Source organism: Gossypium hirsutum, chromosome D08, assembly GCF_007990345.1.
Source record: "Gossypium hirsutum isolate 1008001.06 chromosome D08, Gossypium_hirsutum_v2.1, whole genome shotgun sequence".
NCBI lineage: Eukaryota > Viridiplantae > Streptophyta > Magnoliopsida > Malvales > Malvaceae > Gossypium > Gossypium hirsutum.
The window spans coordinates 50,283,408-50,308,971 of NC_053444.1; the positions used below are offsets into that span (position 1 = coordinate 50,283,408).

At 35.5% G+C, this 25,564-nt stretch overlaps 2 protein-coding genes across 4 annotated transcripts; one reads left to right on the forward strand and one right to left on the reverse strand.

Moving 5' to 3' along the window:
• The first annotated feature begins 1,988 nt into the window (after positions 1-1,988).
• On the forward strand, positions 1,989-5,236 carry LOC107900916 (cytochrome P450 704C1). 2 transcript variants are annotated; one of them, XM_016826699.2, is made up of 5 exons: positions 1,989-2,614; positions 2,838-3,122; positions 3,649-3,987; positions 4,679-4,879; positions 4,962-5,236. In XM_016826699.2, the coding sequence occupies exons 1-5, from the start codon at positions 2,090-2,092 to the stop codon at positions 5,148-5,150; spliced, it is 1,539 nt and encodes a 512-aa protein (XP_016682188.2). In that variant the 5' UTR covers positions 1,989-2,089; the 3' UTR covers positions 5,151-5,236. The 2 variants fall into 2 exon arrangements, with proteins under 2 accessions (XP_016682188.2, XP_016682189.2); XM_016826700.2 differs by having other exon boundaries at positions 2,841-3,122.
• Positions 5,237-5,424: 188 nt separating this feature from the next.
• On the reverse strand, positions 5,425-23,948 carry LOC107900917 (BEACH domain-containing protein C2). Of its 2 annotated transcripts, none has more exons than XM_041098275.1 (32): positions 23,674-23,948; positions 21,161-23,054; positions 19,316-20,109; positions 18,206-18,904; positions 17,783-17,917; positions 17,400-17,504; positions 17,106-17,228; positions 16,917-16,993; positions 16,208-16,289; positions 15,594-15,917; positions 14,648-15,237; positions 14,176-14,260; positions 13,773-13,967; positions 12,987-13,532; positions 12,750-12,893; positions 12,157-12,633; positions 11,186-11,331; positions 10,467-10,536; positions 10,257-10,340; positions 9,933-9,989; positions 9,784-9,852; positions 9,572-9,658; positions 9,376-9,492; positions 8,593-8,742; positions 8,343-8,427; positions 8,125-8,245; positions 7,891-7,987; positions 7,692-7,805; positions 7,169-7,538; positions 6,315-7,087; positions 6,057-6,179; positions 5,425-5,858 (listed from the first exon to the last, which is right to left on the reverse strand). In XM_041098275.1, exons 2-32 carry the CDS (start codon positions 22,749-22,751, stop codon positions 5,826-5,828), a joined length of 8,463 nt encoding a protein of 2,820 aa, XP_040954209.1. In that variant the 5' UTR covers positions 22,752-23,054; positions 23,674-23,948; the 3' UTR covers positions 5,425-5,825. The 2 variants fall into 2 exon arrangements, with proteins under 2 accessions (XP_040954209.1, XP_016682190.2); XM_016826701.2 differs by having other exon boundaries at positions 17,106-17,219; positions 23,674-23,947.
• Between the last annotated feature and the right edge of the window lie 1,616 nt (positions 23,949-25,564).

A 25,564-nucleotide genomic window follows, 5' to 3' on the forward strand; every position in this document is an offset into this window, starting at 1 on the left:
TGATGGTTTAGAAATTGCATTATTTTCTGAACCAGAAGATGGAGGTTCATACAGTGAAGGTCTGAGCAAAGATGCCAAAGAAGATCCATGATTTAGGGCGTACTCACCTCTAACCCACATGCATAATGTGAACCTATCAGTAGAAAATGGGCTGGAGTTTACAGAATTACCACACAGAAGATTGGGCCATACGAGTTCTTCGTTGGATTCGGGTGATTTAGAAGTGGGGAAGGAGTTTTCCTCTAAAGATGGTTTTGTTGCTGTAGTGAAGTGATACAATATCAAGAACAAGGTAAACTTCCACATTGTTAAATCCCGATCTGACAAGTTGCTCAATGCGAAGCAATAGATGTGTATGGAAAATCATGATTTTTGTTAAGAAGAAGACGAGGCTGTGGACCATAAAGAAATATACTTCTCCACATACGTATGTTGTCGCGGGTACTACATCAAGACTGTTTTATATTTAGAGAGTTGAATTGCTAATTTTAACGTACTCGTCTTGTCGTAGGTATTTCACTGGATCATTCGAAATTGGATTCAGAGATGATAGCAGATATAATACTACCTATGGTGAAAGCGAGTCTCAAAGTTGTTGTGCCGATTTTAATTGCAAATATCCGTAGCCAGTTCGATTGCACGTCATCGTACTGCATTGTGTGGATCGCAAAGCAAAAGGCATTGAAGAAGATTCATAATGAGTGGGACGTGTCATACAACGATTTATGATAGTTTTTTTTGCAAGCCCCAACCTTAATCCGCTTTTCACTTATAAAATGCTTGAATTATTTAATAGCATTGCACCCAATTTCGAAATGATTTTCTTAATCCCACATTAACTTGATTTAAAATTTTACAAAATATTTTGTATTATGTTGATTTTTTATAAAATTAAATCAAATATATTATAAAATGTTATAATAAAATATTTATAAAATTAAATATGTTATAAAATCTTATAAAATTACAAAAAAATATAATTTAAAAATATAAAAATGTAGTTATAAAATTTTTAAAAATGGTATTTTAGTAAATATTTTGGGCAGACGAATTGTACCTCATTTTGGCTTCGAAAATTTCAATGAAAAATAGTTTCATCTTGAAATCCGATTTAAAAAAATAGCATGCACAAAAAATTTATTACTATTAATAATTTTTTATCACCTAATTATGAAAAATTACAAAATTATCACATAATTACTAGTAAATTTCTTTTTTAGTTACTTGATTATGAGAAGTTACAAAATGGTCACTCAATTATTCATTTTTTTCCTTTTTTTATCACAAACGGGCTAACAATGTCAGCTTTTAAAATTGACACACTCAATATTTATAAATTATGTCAATTTAGTCTTTGTTCTAAAAAAAATTTAACCCTTAACATTTACATATTTTATAATTTAGCTTTTTTTGTATTTTTTTGTGATATTGAGAGTTAATTTTTAAAAAAATTAGAAAAGATTAGAATTATTAACTTCAATTTTTGGGTGTTTCAATCAAACTTAGCTAATAAATTTATTTATTTATATTTTTAAGTGAAAGGGTCACAAAAAAAAAAGCAGATTGCAAAAAAGAGCAAATTATATCATGTGTAAATGTTGAGGTTAGATTTTTTAGAAACAAGACTAAATTGACATAATATATAAATGTTGAGGGTTAAAATTATTTTTACAAATTTAAAAAGTGACAACTGGAAGGGTAGTAGAGTACAGTGTGGTGCGTTTAGTTTATTTTTTGTCTCATGCTATAATATCTAATTTTACCGTTACCGTTATTTTTACATTAACGATAAGTAAAAACACCGCAAATCTAAACTTACCACTAGAAAAGATAAAATCAAATGGTTTGAATGGCAAAATTATTTTATTAATAATTGGATTATCTTTGAAAAATAAGTGTGCGGAGGGAAAATCAATCAGATGCGCATGGGTGATTCATACTTGCGTTTCCCATAAAAATGACAAAATTCTAAACGATAAAATCTGATTGGATTCTTGGAAAGATAGAGAAGAATGGAACATAATTCAACAATATATCTATTGCCTTCAACTTCAAAGCATTTCACTAAAACAAAGAGAAGAAAAAAAACATGGATATTATACTCGCTATCATCTTCTTCCTCATATCATTGCCACCATTATTTCTCTTGCTGATCTTCTTATTCCTCGCCATCAAAACCGTCGCCGGAAAATCGATCAACGATCCCGATTACCCGCCGGTGAAGGGCTCCGTTTTTAATCAGCTTTTATATCTAAACTATCTCTACGACTATCAAGCGGAAGCAGCCAAAGAACAGCCAACTTACAGGCTACTGGCTTTAGAACAGAGTGAAATATACACCATCGATACACGAAACGTGGAGCATGTATTGAAAACTAGGTTTGATAGATACTGCAAAGGTAAACGGAATCAAGAGATATTTTTGGATTTTTTGGGAGAAGGGATCTTCGCGGTGGACGGAGTTAAGTGGCGGAAGCAGCGGAAGCTTGCCAGTTTCGAGTTCTCGACTAGGATTCTTAGAGATTTTAGCTGCTCTGTCTTCAGAGGAGATGCTGCTAAGCTTGTTGGGAATATTTACGAGTTGGCTGTGTCGGGCCAAGCTTTTGACATGCAAGTAAGCCCTTTGATTTTGAAAACTATTTCTTTAGAAATGGTAGCTTTGTATATATGCTAAAGTTTCATAACAATTTTAGTTTTATCACAATTATTTGGTAATCTCCATGAGTAGGTATTCAATATATATATATATATCATCATACTTACAGAATTAAAAATTTACACGGTGAGTGTATAAAATAATAACCTTTATTTAATTCTTTTTGCACGGTGATGTGTAGAAGATGTTAATGAAAAGCACACTCGAGTCGATGTTCAAAGTTGGGTTTGGGATTGATCTGAAATGCATGGATGGGTCAAGTAAAGAAGGGATCACCTTTATGAAGGCTTTCGATGATGCCAATGAGATGGTGTACTGGCGCTACGTTGACCCTTTTTGGAAGCTTAAAAGGTCTCTTAACATTGGCTCCGAAGCTGCCCTCAAAAACAATATCCAAATCATTCACAATTTCGTCCACAATGTTATTAGCACCAAGAGGAAACTACTCCCCATGAACCCAGAATTGGTGAGCCATAAATTTGGATATCAACTTCCTTTTTGTTATTATATCACCTTATTGGTTTTTAAAAAAAAAAATTAATTGCACTAAATGACTTCAAATTATGATTCAAAATTTTAAACTCTATAATATTTTAATTGAGTTTTTGAAATAGTTGTCTTGTATCAATAATGTCATTCTATTAGTTTAACCATCAATTTAGGCTTTACATGTCATTTGTGAATAGATGTATATTTACCGTATTGACAATTTGAAGTTCAGGTGTTAAAAAAATAAAAAAGACAATGTTAATATGTCATTGAAATTTGGGATGATTTCTTTTTTAACACGTTAGATATATTTATTTGCAATTCAAAGTTAGATTTGACTTGACTTTTAAAGTTCAAACAAATGGTAATACTATATATATGTATTTACTTTGAAAATTTAATCAATTTTTTTTATAAAGATTGAAATTTATTTATGATTTAAGGAGATATCAACTTAGATTATATTATATGGTTTTTAATAGTTTGTATTTATTTATTTGAAGAATGTGAAAGAAGATATACTTTCAAGATTTTTAGTGGAAAGCGAGAAGGATCCAGAAACGATGAATGACAAATACCTAAGGGATATAATACTGAACTTCATAATAGCAGGCAAAGACACATCTGCAAATACTTTAAGCTGGTTCTTCTATATGCTGTGTAAGAACCCATTGATACAAGAGAAAATTGCAGAAGAAGTGAGGGACATCAGCAGTCGTGAAGTAGAAGATGAATATGTCGAAGATTTCGTGACCAACATAACCGAGGCTACCCTTGACCAAATGCATTATCTTCATGCTGCATTAACTGAGACCTTAAGGCTTTACCCTGCAGTTCCAATTGTAAGTTCACTCAAAAACTTTTTATTCTACAAACATTTTCCATCCCATTTTCCATTTTCTATATTAATGTTATGCTTTGATCTAAATTAGTAGCACCGTATAAAATTTTCATTAATCGGTTTTTTTCTTTTTATAGGTAATCATAATTTTATCGTTTAAATGATCTAAAAAAATTCACATTCTCCGATCAATAGAATTTTTTAAATGGTGTCAGTGATTTAGAGAGTAAGGCATAATATTAGTAATAAGAACATCAAATTGAAATAGAGGGACTAAATCCCAAAGTTGAATATAGTATAGGGACAAAAGCCAGAATTTAACCTATATTCTACAAACATTCTTCTTAGCATTTATGTAGGAAATAGCTAGGCTTTTCTCAAAGTTTTAAATTTAATTTAGAGAGATTTGTATTTTTAAGCTACTAAAGTTTCATTTAAAGAGAAAATCTTGAATTTAATTCAATTATAACCAGAGTTTAGGTTATAAGTGTGTGAATTTGAGTATTTTAAACTTGACTTGAATAGCTTACAAATTTAATCAAATATTTTTACTTTTAACTAGTATTAAAAAATGTAAATTTGAACTTACTTTAAAAAAAAAAAGAAAAACCCTAACATGATTGAGTGAGTTGAAATAGTTTGACATCTTTTTATCTGAAATTCGATTCGAAATTAATTTGATGTTAACAAAGGATGGAAGGTGTGCAATGGAGGATGATATTCTACCGGATGGCCACAAAGTCAGGAAAGGTGATGGAGTGTACTACATGGCCTACGCCATGGGAAGAATGTCCACGCTTTGGGGAGAAGACGCTCACTGTTTTCGACCCGAAAGATGGCTTCACAATGGAGTTTTCCGGCCTGAATCGCCTTTCAAATTCGTAGCATTTCATGTTAGTACATTTAATTTGGTTGCTGGTTGATTTTATTGTCTTTTCTAGTTCGTTGTGTAAAATTGGTTCAATGTTTTGACAGGCTGGTCCTCGAATTTGCTTAGGCAAAGATTTTGCATATCGACAGATGAAGATAGTATCAATTGCGGTCCTTCGACATTTCCGATTAAAATTAGTAGATGATGCGAAAGCAGTGAATTACAGGACAATGTTCACGCTTCATATGAAGGAGGGTCTTCATCTTTACGCTGTTCCTAGGACTATTATGTAAATGAATTCTAATAGGACCAAGTGTATTCTAGTCCTTATGTTTTAAAACGATAATCGGTGAATAAAGTATAATCAAGTTAGTTTAAATGCAGGTTAAATGAATTTACCAGATTACTTAAAAATAATGCCACATCATTCTCCTAAATTTAACTTTTTTAACTACTACAAAAATTGTCCATTTTGCTTGTTTCTCTAGCTTATAGTGATTTTTTTTTCTCATTTTAGACGTACAAAGACCAATTCCAAACAAGCTTCAAAAAGTGAGGGACAATGAATACAACAGAAGATGATCTGCTTTCGTTTTCTCATTCTCATAGTTTAATATAACAAATAAACAATGCTGAAGATCTCAACAAGCCTCGGAGTAGTTTATGGATTTAAAGAAATTCTTTGAACTTACCCGTATCTGATACTCATGTTCAAGTCATAGAACCCAGTTGTTTGTTAATCATATCATTCTAGGGTTGTTTCACTATATTTTATATACACGAAGAGCAGCTGGCGCGGTTAAGTCGTGTTTGTTATTCGCTTGATTTCTTCTTTACACAATCGATCCTGGTGGCATCAATAGTGCATCTTCTATACTCATTCTTTAGCCAATCAAAGAACTCAAGGGCTGCATAGAAGACCACGACATTTATAACAGGGCTGAGCCCTTCACCTTCCTAAACTATGCTTAAGCAGCTGATCCACCACTTTTCTTGGTCAACTACATCCGATGAAACGATACGAATTCAAACACTTTTAATTCAACAGTTTTGGTTTAAGATTAGTAGTTTTAAAGCTATGTTGCTTCTGCCTTTTTCTTTTGAAATATTATCTCCAAGGATCATTTAAAAAGTAATTAATATTTAGGCTAAATGACTGAAGAACCAAGAAATGGAGAAAAGGAAAAAGTTCAACTTACGGCCGGATCTGTGAAAACGATCAACTGCTTATCTGCAGTTGACACTAGAAGATTTGTGTTATCCTCGTTCAAAGCAAGAGCTGTAATATCCTGACCTTCTTTAAGTTTCAGGACATGGAACACCTGCAAATGAGAAGTTGGCACATAAAAAGAAAATTAATGTAAGCCAAAACCAAAAACATACCGCATTGATTTATGTACAGGAGGTGCAGATAGGGATTAAGGCATAATAGAATCTGCTTAAACATTTTTGTATACTTTGAGAGTATGCAGATCCAAAAACCAAATGGAAGGTGACGGTATATCCAATTTGTTGCTTTTGTTCTCTTCTGACTCAAGAGCCGAATCATCAACTACGGCTTTCTTCAAACTCGAGTCCCGGCTGTTATTGCGCAAAGTTGAGTTCATTCCAATTAAAGCACTCTTACCATCCATGGAAATTTCCATGCAGCCAACACCACCCAAGGAAGGAAGTTGTGCTCTTGCAACCAGAACTCCATTGAGAGTGAATGTGCTGAGAGTTCGTTTTGATTGGTTCCATGTTAAAATGATTCCCTCGGATGAAAGGCAGACAGCATCAGCTTCCACACCAGCAAGTCGTCTAATCAAGCGACCCCTTCTTATAGAATGCAAAAGAACATCTGATGAAAGGCCACATGAAACAACCAAACCTAGATCCGTACTGACACAGCAACAAAGAATTTCCTTGTGGTGACCTCGAAGGACATGTATGGGACCTTCTATCCAATGTTGCCTGCTTTTATCTGCTATGATTTTAGCTAAATTAGCTCTAGCAGGTGAGGGTGGTCTGCGAGGGGAAGCAGGTGGCTCACGTGTGCTATTTGAGCCGGATGTACTTGCCCTATATATCCTCCAAAGTAATACGGTAGAGTCCCGTGATCCTGTCACGAGATAGTTGCTATCTGGCGATAGAGAAAGGCAAGTGACAGGAGCACAGTGTCCAAAAGCCGTTTCTAGTGTATTTGCTCCATCAGGTGACAAAATCTTGATACTGTTATCTGCATGTCCGCCTAGGAAGTGTTGAAAGTTTATCAGACATTAAATTTAACTGAAACTAAAAGTTGGCAAAACAATGTAAATAAATAGGTTACCTGTGATAATTTCTTTATCACACGTGATGGAAACAATAGACGAGCTTCTGATCCCAGATGAAGCAAATGCTAGTGCCTGGGGAAACTGACACTCATCAGAACCTGAGCCTCCTTGTGCTTTGAACATTCTTGTAAGTGCTCCACTAGCAGAGCTTGCCGTTGCCTGTCCATGCTGAAATACAAATGGTTTTCCCTGATCATCAGGAGTGTTTGGTTGCCACTTATGTCGTGCAATACGAGCTGCTGGCACATTTCTATCAACTATTATGACAGCATCTTCAGATGCATGAATAGCAGCTGCAGGCAAATTGCACCGTTCAGGGACCAGGACAGCATATGGTTTGACTTCTTTTGGGTTTCGAAAGATTGTCTGACATTAAAATGTTCACTGTAATCAGTTTTAGCATATTCAATTTTAAGGACGTTATTCAGATCACAAGGGAAGTAATTGCAGATAAAATTTGTATATAACACTGCATCAAAGCTAAAATTAGAAAGGGCGAACCAAGAATGAAATTTCTACCTGCAAATGGAGAGCCTTTGAAAGTGGCATCTTCTTCATGTGAGGAACAGTAAGAAGCTGGGATGGAGTTTGTCCAAAATAAGCTATCTGGTCTTGTATAGCATGCTGTTTTACCTGTTATTTATATAATAAATGTGTAAGGCAATGTGAAATTTCCAAATAGAGCAGACAATGGGGAAAAAATAGTAAAACAACTTACTGGATCAGAGATCTTGTCAATATTAACTGTCCCTTCATATGTAATATAAGAGAATGTGTTATTTGCCGATATAGCTTCTTTACCCCGTTGCTTATACCTGAACATTCCAATTCACTCGAGTAAATACTAAAAAATTCAAGATTGCCTGAAACAAGAATCTCAATGAACAATTACTATTAAAAAAAATCCAATAGCCTTTCTTTAGGAAAGAGGAGAAAGCAAAAGAAAACAGACCCAAATATAAGGTCAACCCATTCATGCAAATGTGCAGACACATGCTCACTTTCAAGAGCCATTCGATGTTTACGAATGAAATCAACAGGGTTTTCAGCCCAAGGTGGAAGTTTGACCGAACCTGCACATTGGAAATAAATAAATAAAAATCAGAACTAGCACAACTGGCATTTATTTCTCTTCGGATAATGAAAAGAGGATACTCGGGTAGTACATACCAAGCTTTCCTCCTGATTGTTTTGTTCCAAAGCCAATTGATTTTTCATTGGTTAACATCTCAGGTAGGTAAAACAGCTCAGGAACCTAATATAAATAGAATAAAATAAAAACAAATAAATTTTTTTTTGATAATCTATTGAAGTACAAATGCATGTAAATGCAACAATTACAAGGTACAAGATAAAATCTTATTCGTTCTTTGCACAAGAGAAGTTTGATTTTCTCATAGATAAAATAAAAAACACATACCAATTCCTTCACGTCACTCATGTCCTCAAGGACTCCTTTCCAAGTAGCAGCAACATCTGAAAACACACGGTCTGCCTGACCAAAATTTCTACCTTGCATCTGAATTGAAAGAGATGTAAATGGCTCAACTCTAACAAGGTAATATAGCGCCTGCAAGAAGACCGGATACAAATAAAATAAATTATAATACGATATCAAAATTCACCTAATTGACTAATTGCATAAATATAGAAATTTGGATAGAAACTAATGGAATAATTCGGTCAAAAAATAGAATACAAGAATTAGAGGCAAAGAAATCCATTTTGTTACAACTTGTTTCAAATAAATCCTAGCAAATAATTCCGAGGACAATGCAAATGATGCTGAAATCAAAGTAAATAGTAGTGAATTACCTTTAAAATGAAACATACTACCTAGTGAAATGGAAGATGTGCAATGCAACTGCAAAATTTCATTGAACGAAACCAACATGCTAAAGGAGATAAACTACAGCTTTTAGCGGTACAGCAAGAAACATGTTGGCCCCAGAAAGGGAATTAGTCAATCTTGCAAAACATATTTTGTAAGGCTAACAGAAGATAGTACAGAATGTAAGTTATTTTCCTAAGAAAAACACTCAACAAGCAACAAACGACATTGCATACAATGTCCAACAATGGCCCTATTTGTTCGTGAATTGCAGGCATACATCCAAGTGTCCAACAGTGCTCCTATTTGAAGCAATTTAAATAACCACCACAACAGTATGACGACAAATTTTAAGCAGAAGAGGAAACCTACTGTTCCAGCACTTGAATAATGTGAGCTATAATGGAACTTGGGGATGACTGAATCATCGAAGCTGGCATATCTCTCTTGGAATTTCTTAAGCCTGTCTGGATTTAGTGCCCCAATAGGCTGCAAATACAGATGAAGTTATAATGGCAGAAAAGGAGAGTGCAGAGACAAAGTGCCAGCAAAATTAAAGTCAAAACACCTTTGAAAGATCACGGAATGCTGAAGGATCAGCAAGATCCAAACTCTTTGAATTGTAGTCAGAAAGAATCCACGGGAATACTGGATACTGTAAGTAAAAAAAAAAAAGAAAGAAAGAGAGAGAGGCAGAAAAAGTAGCTAAGTGATATTATACAAAACTGCCCGCAAAAAGTAAGTACTAACCCATTAAAGTGCACTCTAGAAAACACTGACCTGAGTAATGTCATTATAGGTACGCCCAGCCAGTGTATTTAGCCGCATTAAATATTCAAAATTGCTGATCTGCAGAAGGTATAATTCAGACAATAATTATGCTGCTTATTCAATACATGTGAGCTATATATGTGCACAGTAATTCATACCTCCCACCTAGCCCAGCGCTCCATTAACTGAGTTTTTTTCAGGAGTTGTTCAGGTCTCTACAGCATAAAAATATATATATATATTAGTTCAGGAATAGGAATAAAAATGAGTCCTTGTTAAAAGCAGTTAACATTTACACCGTTAGATACCTTCAAATGAACCCAATTTTATAAACATAAGATATCCTCAAATTCCCTCAAAAAAAGAGAGATATCCATAAATTTTCCACTCTTTTTGTTTTAAATACAAGTTATATTCTCCATATGTATATATGAGCACATTCTAGGTCTCAAAATAAAAAAATCTCCAAGCAAAGTGCAAACCTGAGTTGCAAGATAAATGTTGTTCAAATGAGGGGGTCGTGCTTGAACAATAGCTCGGTAGGCATTTCTTCGGTCCTCAGAACTCTGGATCAAGTATTATCTTTTAAATAAAAGAACGAAGAAGAATAACAAAGCCAAGGATTCAAAAAAGAGGTGCATACAATAGATCAACAACCGTAAAAAGCATACATCTTTTCTATAGGAACATACCCCAAAAGCAAAGAAGAAATTAGAACGGTCAATCAGAAACAGCTCCAGAGCACTTCTTCTTAGGAGATACCTATGGAAAAGATAAACTAGCAAAATGAGGTGCAACAGCAGATGCTAAAGCAAAAGCAGCATTAGATGATTAAAGCCTAAAGATCTTTGACTGCAGCAGCAAGAAATATTTTGCTATGGATTACAATGCCAATTTTAAAATAAAGTATACCTCTAAACTCCTGCTAATATTAATAAGCAATAAGCACACAGAGAGAAGACTTAAAATTCACTCTATTTTACTGGATTTTACAGTCTAAAGACACTTCTGTTATGCAGGTTATATCCAACTGCAGTGCTCTCTGAAGAAATTCACATCAACATGTTTAGAATATTGAGGAATTTCTAGAAGATTTCTGGTTGTTAACAGGCACAATGAGAGAAACAAAGACAGTGTCACAAAAAATGCCAGAAGACTTTTCTTTCTCTTCTCATGTTCTAGGCATGCATCTTGTTTACAAATATAGGAATGCATGCATGCTCATATGTAATCAAGGTTTGTTGGCAATATCTAGGCTTATTTTGTGAGACAATGATGATCAATACACTGCTTAGGATGTCAAATAACAAAAAAGTTGTAGCACAAAGTAACAACCATACTTAAATTTTCTAAATCAGCATGAACAAAAATGAGAATAAAAACTAACATAATATCACCACTATAACTTCACCTTCTGCTATATATTTGATGAAGAGAAGTCATCAGCCAACAACGATCTTTTTTATTATTTCTTACTTCAGAGTTTCCTTCTGAACCATCAGGCCCTATGCTGCTTTCAGTGTTATCAACTATAAAATTTATTCTCGTTGTGGTTACCTGAAAAAAAGGTGAATAGCTCATAAAAAAACCCTTCTTTTCTTGTATGAGTTAACAAATATGAAAGAGTAAGGACAATTTTGCATTAAATTTTCAATTGTGCTCTCCATCATGTTTTAGGAAACAAAATGCAGATAATTTCTCTTTGATCAATCATAGAAAACTAGTAGCCAAAGTCAATTATCATAGGGCAGAAGGGGACAGCATCACCAATCAGGATTCTATGTTAATCACGAAAAAACTTCCGCTTTCACATTTAACAATTTGTACAGAAAGCCAGGATCATAAAAGATGTTTAGTAGCATAATCAGTGGCCAAACCAGCTGGTACTGGAAGAAAACATTACAGGGGAAGTTTCTGAGCTAAAGATTCTAACCTGGGGTTTGTCTGTCCTTGTAGCCCTCTCCAATATAGACACACGCAAGTGTATTCATACAAATTATCATTGGATATAACAGTTAGCAGCATAGTTCTCGTTTAAAGGCATTTAACAATTACATTACCATTAAATTCACACTCTTTCCCAAAATCAGCAGCATGCTAAATAAAAAAAAGTCACTCTTCTCTGAGGATTCAAGAAAAGTTGCTTAGTTCTTGTAATCAGCCAGTCCTTTTAAGACTTAAATCCAGAACATGTCACCCTAATTAATGAAAATCTTATCGGTACTTTCTGGAATCTGGGGCATCAGAATTTATCATCTAGATTATAGAATTTGAAGTCACTAAAGTTAAGAACATCACCTTCAAAGAACGAATCGCATTAACAAGCAACAAGATCACTGCATATAATCTGCAAGGATTTTTAATTCGATTTTAAAAACTTACTTGAAAGGTTCCTCGCATAACCTTCAGTTGCCGAACCATAGAAGAAGGAAGTTCAAACACAATTCTATCATCATGTTCACTAGGAACATACCCAGGAGCTATTGCTGATGAACTTTGGACTAAGTCTTGCACACTGGCAAGTTTAGTATAAGCAGATTCTATTGATTTCTGCAAGGGTTGCTCAGTTATTCTAGACAGCCTTGGTGGATCTTCCCCATTTTGGCCGTTTTTATAGGTTCCGTTAACTAAATTATCAATTTCTGGCTGTTCATCTTCATTCACTAACTCCATTGAAATTGCTTCAGCTGCTATAACAGCGGCATTACATGAGCTTATGACATTCTCTTGATTCTTTTTCACATCATTTTGATCCTCAAAACTAGAAGTAGCACCAATATGATCAGTCCCTATGTAATTCCTTCTCAAACATGGTCTCATTCTTGAAGAGCTTTCCGTAAACTCTAGCTTCCAGAAAATCTACACATACCATAAATGGAAAAGAAAAATGTTAGACAAGGGGAGAAGAAATCAAATCCATTATCTAGCAACATATACTATGGCATTACAGGAGGAAAGTAAGTCTCAAAACTTACATGTGCCTGGCTTGAAAATTGGTCCCCTAATGGCCCAAAGAGACACTTCATCTCTATCAAGTAATGAATAAGTTTGCGCCAAGCACGTATCCCAGTGAATAACCTATATTGTGCAACTAGATCAACTTGTCCACGCCTATCAGTCTGGAAAAGCAAAGTAGATGAATCTATTTAAACAATTCTTATTTTTTGCCTTAGGAAATTATTGACAATAATGACAACCAGCAGTAACCAAACCTCTGATCGATGAATGTTTCTTGCTAAAGCAAAACTTGCAACAAGGACTGCAATAAATTTATAGGATAAAGCATTAAAATCTTTCCCATAGACTGATTTTGTATCAAATGGTTGCAGACATTCCATCCAAGCAACTCCCATGGCTTCAGAATCATTCCATCTTTTCACCCGCTCCATATCACTAGCATTCCTCCGCTGTGCAGAAGTAGCCATTGCAACAGCACTGAGACCTCTTCCAGAACCAATCTTTGCATTGCGTTCAAGATCACGTGCAGCTGCCAAGGCAGCAGCCTTTGCTGCTGCCTTGTCTTTTGGGTGAGATGGTGTTTTGGTAGGAACCTCCAGAGGTTTCTGAAAACTAGAAAAAGTGGTCAGCTTAGCTGTTTTGCGCTCAAGCATGGAGGAGTCACGTTTAAGATGTGCTGTTGTTGGAGGAGCAGGAGTTTCTGCTCCACTAGCACCAGCAGCAATCATTGCCAATCCCATAGCAGCTGGTGGTGATGCAAAAGCAGCAGCCCAAGCTGGAGAGACCATTGCAAGGGCTGCCTGAAAAGAAAAAATTAAAGAAAATTAGAGAACCTCAAATAATGTAGAATAAGGTTGACAATAACAAAATCTTTGTTGAGAATAAATGCAGACTCCTTTAAGAGATTCAGGCAAAATCGAGAAGCATGTGTGAATACATTGAGAATAGGAAATTAGCACTAATGGCAGTAGGAAAGACAGAATTGACACCTTACGAGAAGGGATTATTTAAAGAAAGGAGATAAGAATGATAATGAGAACCTCTAATGGCGGTGCATCAGCAGCCAATATGCGATTATCAACAGTAAGAGGATTCAAACCATCAGGAGTAGCAAGATCATGAATTCCTGCCAAAACTGGTCGCCACCTCCTCAAAACAGCAACAAAAGGTGGTACAATGGCCTCAAGATACTGTTTACGAAGTGGCTTTCTGTCCCTCCCAACAGCATGCCATACCTGCAGCATACATACTGATCAACAACCGATAGTTTGCTTATGACATGATGATAATAGCATGACTATGATAATAGAAGAGAACTTAGCGAAGAAGAAGAAAACATATTTCTATGCCACAAAAAATGTTGATAAAGAAGCAAACAAGAGGAGCTAAACGGTTAAAAGGTTTTCTCATGTTTCCCACTAAGTTGATTCAGTTAGAACTAACCTCAGAATAGAGAACAGAGGATGCTACCAAAACTCTTTGTCTTTTGGAGTCGGAGATTGGCATGTTCAAAATAGGGGAAAGCACACTGCATGAAATTAAAATGATTAAATTCAAAAACTCCTGTATGAATCTTGGAAGTGAAGCGGAAACAATACCATTGGACTACATGGTCGAATAGCACAAATATATTTAGTGGGATGTGTACATGCCTATTTGGAAGAAGAAAAATAAAAGCAGGAGAAAATTATAGGAAAAGCAAAGAGATTAATGTTTCATATGTGGTTATTGGTTACAATTCCTCTGATTAACTTAAATACACAACAAACAAAAGCTCACAGAAATTTATAGTTTTGGCCCATATGTGGCAATTGGTTCAGGTTTCCTCTGATTAACTAACATAAACAACAAAGCAAAGTGCAGAGAAATGTATATGGATCATGTTATTGGTTACAATTTCCTCCATTTAACTTACCTCCACACTAAAGAGGACCATGGTTTTCCAACAGCGATTTGAGCACTGTCATCTAAAGACATGTTGTTACCTCCTTGGTGATTTACTCCTTCCGACATTCCATCTTCTATGCCTACGTTCCTTGTGAGCATGTTGTCTTGTCCAGTATCTTCTTCCCTCACTGAAAGAAGTACCATGCGAAGCATGCATAAAAATGGTTGGTCACTGTCCAGCAACTGGTACAGTGCTGCCATTCCTCCCATCCCAGTACCTGATCCACCACCCATACCAAGACAATCGCCAAGCCCAGAATCATCCAACAATAAAGCTTGGAGCATGTTTACAGACTTCTTCACTAGGGGAAGTTCAATCCAGTTTCCGTTGGCATCCTTTTTCAAAGCAGCATTCCACAACTCCCAGCCACTGCCACCACCACCAATGCCAACTTCTTTTTCAGATAGGCCAAGACCATACCATAAACGACTCCTGTATTTCCAACCCTCCGCTATATCCGTAGCACAACTACCGTATGACACAAAAGCAGCGGACACAGAGTCATAAGGCTCAGCAGCAGCTGCTGCAGTAAGCCATTCCATTGCTGTTGCAGAAATCTGCCAATTGGCATCAGCAATTGAAGAAAGGACCTTGTTTAGTAATTGAACATGAAAGGTAGAAACAACACATATCAAAGCAAGGGATAGGGGAGAGGAAGTCAAAGCAATGTTCAACTAGACATTCCAAGAAATATACATTTTCTTTCACTAAAAGAACAATAAAAACATCATTCCTAAGAATTACCACATGTCCAATGCCAAAAGTTATGAAACCGAGGTAGACATTCTATCAAATAAAGCAACTACAGAATATGGTGAAGTTTAACAGATAAGACCTACATATAAACCTAAATCAATAAATTATGTACAATTTCAGGTATGCAATACAGGTGTGGAGAAGACAATATACATACATCAAAAGGGAGCCCGCCAGAATCTACAGATATATCATCATCCTCAGCTTCAGATGATTCTCTACTGATTGATACTGTTGAATTTGAGTGGTTATTAAAGGAAGTCGCGATATGAACTGGAGATGCATTACCATCAACTTTCCGTGAGGCATTAGAAATTTTACTTTGTAACCGAAAATGATCTTCAATAAGCATTAAAATTACAATTGCGTTCTCTACCAAAAACACTGAAAGCTGAGCAGCATTCTGTGCTTCCAACTTAGCATCCTTTGCGGACAAACCTTCTGCTGCGACCCCAGCAGAAGCAGCAGCAATAAGTTGAGTCTGCTACAGAGGAAAAGCTCAATGAAGGACTATCACAAATTTTTACATCTAGTGATGAGAGACTTTGTAGCATAACAATGATGAAAACAAACAAAAATTTCAGTGAAAGCAACCAGTTATGAGAACATTAAAATGGCAGAAGGTAGTTGAAAGAAGATTGATTTTTCATTTTCTTTCTTTACGATTATCTCAACTTACATAGATATTCCACTTCACTAGTTTAAAATGAAAAAATATATAAAAGCTATCAATTATGTGTCAAACTGCAATTTGTAATGACTAATTGTTACCTGAGCCTGCAGTTCTCTGGTAGCAAAATCCATCAAGCCGCCCAATAGCCTTCTCTTGAATATTGGCAAAGATTCTTCACGCCTTCAGAATAAAACCACATAGGAAATGAGAATATGTTAAGGGCTATACTTATTTATCAAGAAAAAAAATGAATGATAGCTTTAAGGATAAACAACCACTGTACCTAAGAGTGTTTTAGCAGACTTATTCAAGAACTATACAGAACTAACACTTTTTATTGGCTCCATGAAGAGCATATCGTGTAAACTAATCAGTGAGTTTAGATTAACTTAATCAATGCAGTTTTATAGCCATCTATGCATCCTATGCAAATATATGGAATATGTTCAATTCTTTATTCGATGCATGATTTTTAGAGAATAGAAAAGAAACAAATAAAGTTTCCACATTTGGCACTTCATATTGAAGTCAAAACATCAATGTTTTTGTTCCCTTAAGGCAGTCAAAATCACAGAATTTAATGACTCAGTGATTCCACAAGATTGAAATTATGACTACTTTATCTGTGTAAATACAAAATTGACATTTGTCCTTTAACTTGATTATCCCCTGCACAAACATCTTGAGGATGTTCTCACATAGACATGTGCCTTTTTTACATGGCAGTACAGGGAAAGCAACTAAGGTCAACTGCATATGAATAGCAAAAGAAATGAAAACCACGAAACAGGATTTAGTGAGTGATACCTAATTCTCTTATCCCTCGTGCTAGATCCACCCACGATAGAGAGCCATTCTGCACAATGAATCGTAGCTTCAATATCCTGTAAAATGGAAGCAATGTCTGGAAAATTCAAATGGAATTGGAATGCTTAAGATTAAGGGGTAAAATGAATAATTAAAGATACACTGTGGAAAAGATGGATAAAGACAAACCTTCCATCCATCCTTTTGGCGCATTGAATGCTCCAACATGATGATCAGGAAATTGTGTATGAGGTCCTCTATGTCTCCTAAGTTTACTGAACAAGACTGTTTTCTTGCATCCATCTGGAAACACTAGGAGTATAATTAAATTCAAATTTACTAAGGTCAAATGGTAATTGGAAAATGCTAAAATTCTAATTCCAACCCACACCAACTGCTAGATTTACATGCAATCAAAGATGACAAGGGGAAGGACACGAGCATAGAGAAAAGATAAAAGCTTTTGAAGTTGGAAAAAATTACCTCATAGTTAGAGATATGAACCTCTAGTATCCACTCAGGCCATTCCTCCATTTTTGTTAGCCTGCTTCTATTTTCTGGATGACTGCAAGCCAAAAACAGAAGATCCTGAAATCATACAGAAAAGAAGTTGCTCAGGAATTATAATGGAAAATCAGAAAATCCATAATAAGGAAAATTAAAAGTGTGAAAACAAAAGGCAACAGACCAATATGTGAACGCAGTTGAATTCAGGATGAGAAATGCTATATACACAGAGAAATTGACAATGGTTGAAAATTATGTTTTGCTATCATAAGAAAAAAAAAATGTAATTAAAGCTTATTTTCTACTAATTCAAGAACAACAAAACAAAAGAAACAACCAAGAAATTCAGACAAGCATACCTGTAGTGCGCGGCTTTGGAAAGCTCTAGGTGCATGTGGCAGCACACGCAACAAAACCAACAAAAGTTGCAAATGTTCAAAATGATTACTAGAATCATATAGGTTCAACCCATCCTCTGTCGAAGAAGCATTGATCTGTGGAAGTTAAAAGAAACAAGAAGCATATAGGACATAAGAATTCAATGCTACATGCAAGTGCAAGGCACTGTAAGAAGCTAACATAGCTCCGAAGTGGAGATAATCTTTCTACTTAAGCAAGTTGAAATATCACAGGCAGTGTATCCAAGCTGAAAAGTAGAAAATCAATACAATGGACCAATAAGTTTTTCAACCAACAAAAGCTGTAAGAAAATATAAGAAAAATTATCATTGAGCAAAAAGGGCAAGATATTACTAAAGCAAATATATATATATATATCATACCGAAGCCCCCAATAAAGCCATGTACACATTGGTCGTCATAAGCCTATTAGGAGCAGCCTGCAAAGCCTTCTGCAAAGCAAAAAGCAGAAGAGAAACTTTATCTTCAAACATACCACCACCTGCATCATTTAATTCAGCACCAAAAAGGCTGCTTGTCATCTCTGAAGACACAGGTGAACCAAATTTCAGATGCCCACGTGCTACTAAAGCACCTAACAGCCCAATGATCCCAACAACAATTCCATCATTTTTGTCGAAATTGTAAACATTATTCCTTGCACTATCAGCACTAATTGAAAGACTTATTCCACCCAAATTCTTCATAAAAGTATTTTCAGAAACAGATGAAATCCTTTCCACTTTCGTACTAGGAGAAAAGACCCCACAACCAAGGGGTTGAGATTCAAAATCTTTCTTTTCAGAAGTTTGATCTCTCTCCTTCAGAGATCCTTCATTCTGACTTTGTCCTGGAACCCCACCACCACTATCTCCAGGTTCAGATCTTTGAACAGATGAACTTTCATCAGCCTTAGTGTTAGTTTCAGGAATGTGGTGATCACCAACTTTTGCTTCTCGTTGCAGGAGGACAAGGAGTGTTTCTATGCCACCAGAACCAATGAATGCCTCTGCAAATGTTTGAGCTCTGGTTGCATTTGGTTGTACCACTAGCCTGTGGATCAAATGTAGCACCCTAGCAACCTAAAAGAAATACTAGCAAGTCATTTTTCAAGTAGAACAATAAGAAAATAGTACACACAAGATAACCCACAATATCAGCCAGAAATATGAGCCATGCTCATAGCCACAACGGCAGCTTGTTCTTCATCATATACTGATCCAACAAAGGAAACTACAAAAGCAAAATTCATGACAGAGAATAAAAGAATTTTAAGTATCCCCATCAGAATGTTTACATCTTTAAAAATTAAGTGCTTTCACAGCTTAATTAAATCAGAAAGATAGGCAGCCATCACAAAGATACACATGCCTCAATATGATCAAACATTTGTAACAAACATGCTCTCAACTTTTATCTAAAAATTATTAAAAAGAAGTGAATTGTGCATCTTCAAAGGCACTACTAAATGAAATTAGAAAACATAAGTTCACCTGATTGGATTGTGGGCAATCAACCATGAATCCAAGTAAACAACAGACGTCATCTGCGGCCATTGAAGGTGGTGCTGCTCCTATTAGAAGTTCAATGACAACTAAGAGCTCATCAACCAAAGCATTCACTTCACCCATTGGGCGCATATCACCATTTAGGGAAAAAGAATCTAGGGAGTCCTTTTCACGGATTGTCCAATAGCACCTTCTGCATCCATCAAGAAGCATTTGCATAGCATTAGCATTGGCATCTCGCATGACTGATGACTCTGTGAAGACCATATCTGCAAGTGATGAGAGGAGTTTCTTTTGGAGGCCATAGCTACACAAACGCCAAATTTTAAGATCCAAAAGCAGTGTACTGAAGAGCTGCACTTTAAGAGCGTAATTATGCTTTTGAAATAGGCAAATGGAAACAACAGAAGCAACAAGCTCCTCATCTCTCGCCCCATCATCCTTTCCAGCACCAAGAGAAGACAAAGTTTGTAAGAGATAGTTTAAGATTCTAGACAGAATCTCAGGTCCCTTTCTACGATATATCTCTTCATTGTTTCCAGGGTGATTAATGGCAACTGAAATAATTCTGAAAATTGGTGCTGCAAGGGAAGCTGTAGCCAAAGACAATGGAGGGCTACCCTTTTCTGGTTCCAAGCTATCTTGATGCACATTGCTGATCGCCAGAGGAAGTAAAGACATGGGACCTCCATAAGCTAATGCCCAGATAGCCTCCACAGCTCTCATCCGCGTTGCAATATGGACTTGTCCAATAACCTCAGCAGGCCTGCGCGCTATACCTGAATCACCAAAAATAGGTAATTTAGAGAGAACAAACCAATTCTTGAATGCAAAAGAATGAAAAGAAGGCAACCAATTCCAAGTATAAATATGATGCAGAAGACAAATAGGAAGGAAAAATAGTAAAAAACATGATTGAAGAAACTAATATAAACAGATAATTCTTTCTCCACACATATGGTAAATATATTGCAAGGTCCACAACCAAATTTATTCAAAAAGGGAAAAAGGTCAAGCAAACCAATGTAATACATGAAAAAGATAGGGCATGAGCAGTAGATGAATTTACATGCACAGTCTAGTAAACTGACATATCATCCACCCAGCAATCGACGATTCCTTCACCATACATGCATGCACTGATAAAGAGGGGAGAAAAGTTACAGGAAAACAAACAAGTATGATACAACTAATCTCTTGTGAATAAAAATCACTTTTGTCACAATCTTCCTCCTCCAACTTGCGACGTGTTAACCACCTTGGTTCTATAATCCAATTCATCCAAGTGACTTCATCTCCAAGAGTTGGTAAAATTAAGCAAGAGATTACTTTTTGTATCTTCCAGCTTGTGCTTTTGTACTTGAACCCATTGGCACCTGTGAGTTTTGATCTGCTTATCTATATCCTCAAACTTGATTATATCGGACTTCTGATCCACTAGCAGGATCCAATCATCGGTTGTATTGAACTTTTGATCCGCTACCAGGATCATATCAATACCTAGAAATAGAAGCATCTAGCTTGCTTATACAACTTTAAAACAGCACACAGGCTTAGGGAGAAGAAAGAAAATAAGATAAATGTTTTCCCTTCTCTACTCGATCTTGTAAAGCATACTCTGATTCAGGAACATGGATAAATAGAACAGAGCATAGGATAAGAACCAAGCACACCCACACAAGGAGATCTTAGTATTCTCAGACACTTCATTGGAATCTATAAACCAAAAGTCACATGCTAAAAGGTCATGTCAATACTGGAATTAAAGGTGAACATATTCATCCTTCAAAAAAAGAAAAGACAAGAAAAGAAATAGATGAATCCGCTCACCTGCAGCACCAGAAGGAGAAGCATCTGGGCAGAATCGCCCACTAAGAAGACAGGGATGGTAGAGTACATATAGACAACTTCCAATCTCAGCATCTAATAGAGAACTTTCCTCTGCCATTCTTTGCACATGATCGTTTGTGGCTAGCCAAGGAAGCCCTGCACCATTACCAAAAGAAGGTAGCATATCCCCTCCCCTAGAAGCCATACGTGCCATTCTTTCTGGCCCAATTGGTTCCTTAAAGATGTATACTGGGCCCATTTCAGCAAATAAAGGGCATTGAGGTTGACTGTTCTGTAAGCTAGCCGTTGTAGGAGGGGGGCTTGTTCCAATGCAACAAAATGCAAGTGGCTTAGAGATGCGAGGAAACTCGAAAGGACGACTTTCATACAAGGATCCATCAATATATAATCTCAATTCATTCTCTGCTTTACCAATAAGTCCCTGCCTGCATACATGCTCCAATCCAATAAAATACCAACACTGTGGCTTGAAAGGATGAGTAAAATGTACAGAAGCCTTTTTTCCTTTTCCATTCCCACTTTCAACCACTAAAAACTGTGCATGAAAGTATGCCTCTATTCCCTGATTATCAGTTGATAGGAAACTAAATAAACGAGGCATAAGTGCAGTGCCTTCACCAGCAAGCGCACTTGCAGCAGCAGCAGCAGACATTGCTGATGACTTTCCTGACTCGGCTGCTGCAGCAGCAGCAATGGCAGCTGCAGCAGTAGCGGTGTTTAATGAATCTGCAAATGATTCAATATAGATCCATGTTGAAAAGGCATATCCATTGGTAAATGGCCAACGGCTGTCCCCAGAAGCTAGTAAGCCAGAGCATTCACCAAAAAATTCAAAAGTACATGCTGGTCCCCTAGACTCTTTCCCACAAACTGCCTTCTCTAGTGCAAGCATTAAGTGAGGTGCCCAAATGGTAGTAATTGTTCTTGTCATGACCTGAAACCATCCGTGCAAATCAATAACACTAAGCGAATGCCCCGCCAAATGTTGGATGCAATAGCATAAGGGAGTTCCGTCCCATTTTATCTGCTTTATTGAGCCAACATCCTGAGTAAAAATATTCTCAGCTGACCTCAAAAGAACTCCTAATAAGCCAGCCATAGAGCACATTGCCCTGTTTCTCGTACAGGCCCTTAATATAACCAGCAAGCCTCTAACCATCCGTGTCCTGGCAGACATGACAATGTCACTATCTCCTTCCCATGGAAGCCAAGGAATTAGCTCACCTGCCACAACTGCAGCCCTAGAGTTTAGCATCACACTTGGAGGACTGTTTTCGTCATCCTCTTCAAAACTTTCAATTCCACCCATTGTGGCAATAAGTGAATCGACAACCAAAAACGGACTGCAATCCACATCTTCCCTACTTCGAAAAGACTCAGCCTCACTTACAATATTCTTCAGCTTCTCCAAGCTTTCAGGCCTCCCCATAATGGCAGAATCAACTAAATGTAATAATTCAGAAGATACAGTTGGCATATCAGCTTTTGGCTTAGGCTTTATAGGTGAACCCAGAGAAGAGTAACCAGAATCATGCCGCAGTTCAGAAGTTGAGGAATAATCATTCTCCATCCCCCACGTGCTTGCTAGATGTTAAGAGTACTCCTCAAACCCGCCAGAAGAGTATTTCTCATTGTCTGAATTTAAGGATCTATTTGAGCCCACCTGATTACCATGAGATTGTGCAGCACCTTTATCTCAATTTTCTAAAGAAACAGCAGCTTCTATCGTGTCCTTCACAACAGAAGCTACTTCAGGAGTACTGCAACCCCTTACTGAAGTTTCACCAAGCTTCTTTTCTTCTTCTTCTTTCATTGCATTATTACTTCGAACACCTAGAAAATATCCATTTGAATTATTTACACCCAAATCCACCTGTAAAAACAAAAATAAAAAAGATGAGAACTAACAGCCACTCCAGTCAATTCTTGAAACTATAAATCTAGCACTAAAGATGCACAGTCATAAACCATGAGAAATTACTCTTTTAGCACAAAACATAGACTGATGAATTAATGATAAAACCGTTCATGAACTAAGCCAAATATAACCTTATGTTTCACTTTCAACATTAATACTTACGAAATTAAATACAGAATATAAAATTTTACATATTAGTGAAAGCCACATTACATTTTCCCCCGCAGAATCCAACTAACTCTAACCGTCCAGACGAAAAAAAAAATCTAATTTGAATCAAATAGTAGGACATAACAAGCAGTCCGGGATCTAGCTCATGAAGCGATAATGCATTCGAAAATACAATAATGGATATAAACTCTCCGAATTACAATAAATAAACAATGATCCGTTCTCACATTGACGAATCGATCGACTTGCATAGAAGTTCAAAAATTAATATTGATGAAAGAAGGAAACAAGAGAATATCGATCCAAATAACCAACCTAATCACAGTTTACCGGTCATTCATATGAATAATTCTCAAGACAATGAAAATGTAATCGTGTAATGTAAAAAAGACTATGAACTTACCTGTGTGAAAAATGGATCGGTCGGGTTCAAATTTGAAGTTTCCCTTTGGATTAATCCATTAAAATGAGAAACATAAAAGAAATAGAGAAATTGAAGAAAATTGAAAAAAGAAAAGAAAAAGAAAATGTAGTTTCAGAAAATGAGAAAGAGAGAAACGAAGAAGACGAGAGAGAGAGAAAGGATGGCGAAATGGACGCGGGAGAGAAGGTGGATTTAGCCACTAATTACTAATTAGCAATTTGCAATTAGGACCTCCTTATGGTTGCCCCGTCAAAAACAAATGGTGGTTAAACTTAATTGATATCTCCAACCACCTTTTTAAAATTATATAGTATCTATATCCTTACTTTATTCCTATACCGATTTATATGTAATGATATCTATGTCATCTATTTAAAAATTTTGAATTTTACTCTAGATAAAATTTTAATTTTAATTAAGTTTATTTGAATTTAAGGTTTCTTGGAATTGAAATCAACTGAGTGTTTCACGTGCAAACATATATATATCTACGAAAGGCAATGTATGGTATGATATTGACTCCATATTTTATAAACTCTTAAAATCGAGTCACATGCATTTTCCAAATTTGTCGTGCAAGTCGTAATTTTACGGGATAAAAAATATGAAGTTCTCTATATTATATTTTGTCCACTTTTATGAAAAAATAGATATATTGGTATTTTTACATTAGAGCAAAAAGTAAGTTAGTTCTTTTTGTTAAAAATTCTATCAATTTATATTATTAAAATTTGGCGTTGCTGACAGAATAATCAAATAGTGTACTTCATGCTGACATGCATGGATTAGTTTTTAACAACAAAAATGGATGAAACTTTTAACAGAAGGATCAATTTGTTATTTGATCGACCATATAAAGACTAATTTGCCAATTTTTTAAATAAAGAGAACAAAATACAACCAACTCTTAGTACATGAGCCTTTATAATACTTTTACCTAATTTTATGATTTATAGTTTTTAGCAAACTATTTTTTGATACACACTAACTGTTATTATAAAAATAAGTACTACTTTTTGAAATACTCAAATAACATAGAAAAAAATTGCAGACATTTTATTTTTAAAAATATATATTTTTTAGTGTATACATTTTAGTACCAATTTTTCTTTTTAAATCTAATTGGTGGTCGAACCGATTAAACTATCAGTTTGTCAATTCAATCGGTTTAATTAAATAAATCATTAAAAAATTCATAAAAAAATAAAACTTATTAAAAATATGATTCAACCAACTTTTTATTCAATTTAACTAGTCCATACCAATTCCTTCAATTAATCCGTACCGATTCTTGACCAATTCAATGTCCTTCAAACCGCTACCTTGGTTGGTTCTTGATCTAACTAATCTAATCCGCTAGTCCAATCCGATTCAAACAAAATTACCAAGTACACAAAAGTTGTATATTTAATTTGTTAATAGAATGAATTTAATGTTAATTGCGAATTAATTTATCAAAAACAAACTAATTGTTCAGATTTTTTTTTCAGGTTCTAAAAAGTTAATCACCAATATTATTAATTAATTATAACATTCCATCAAATTAACTTTAAAAACTTGAATTAAACACTAAAAAACTAACACCTTCATCTTCAGACACCAAAATTATGATTTTTATCAAATACAACATTGAACAAAAGATATTTTCAAACTCTTTGACGATAATGGACAGCGGAGAGATTATGGCACGACTTCAGTGTCAAGTAAAAACTCACTACGTGAAAAATAGATCAACTACAATGCATTTTTTCTCTTCTATACAAGAAACAATACAGATTTACTTCGCAGCATGATAGTATCGCAGCATGATAGTAGACAGTAATAAGTATAAAATGAAAAAACCGCTTAAAGAAATCAAAGAAATTAGAGT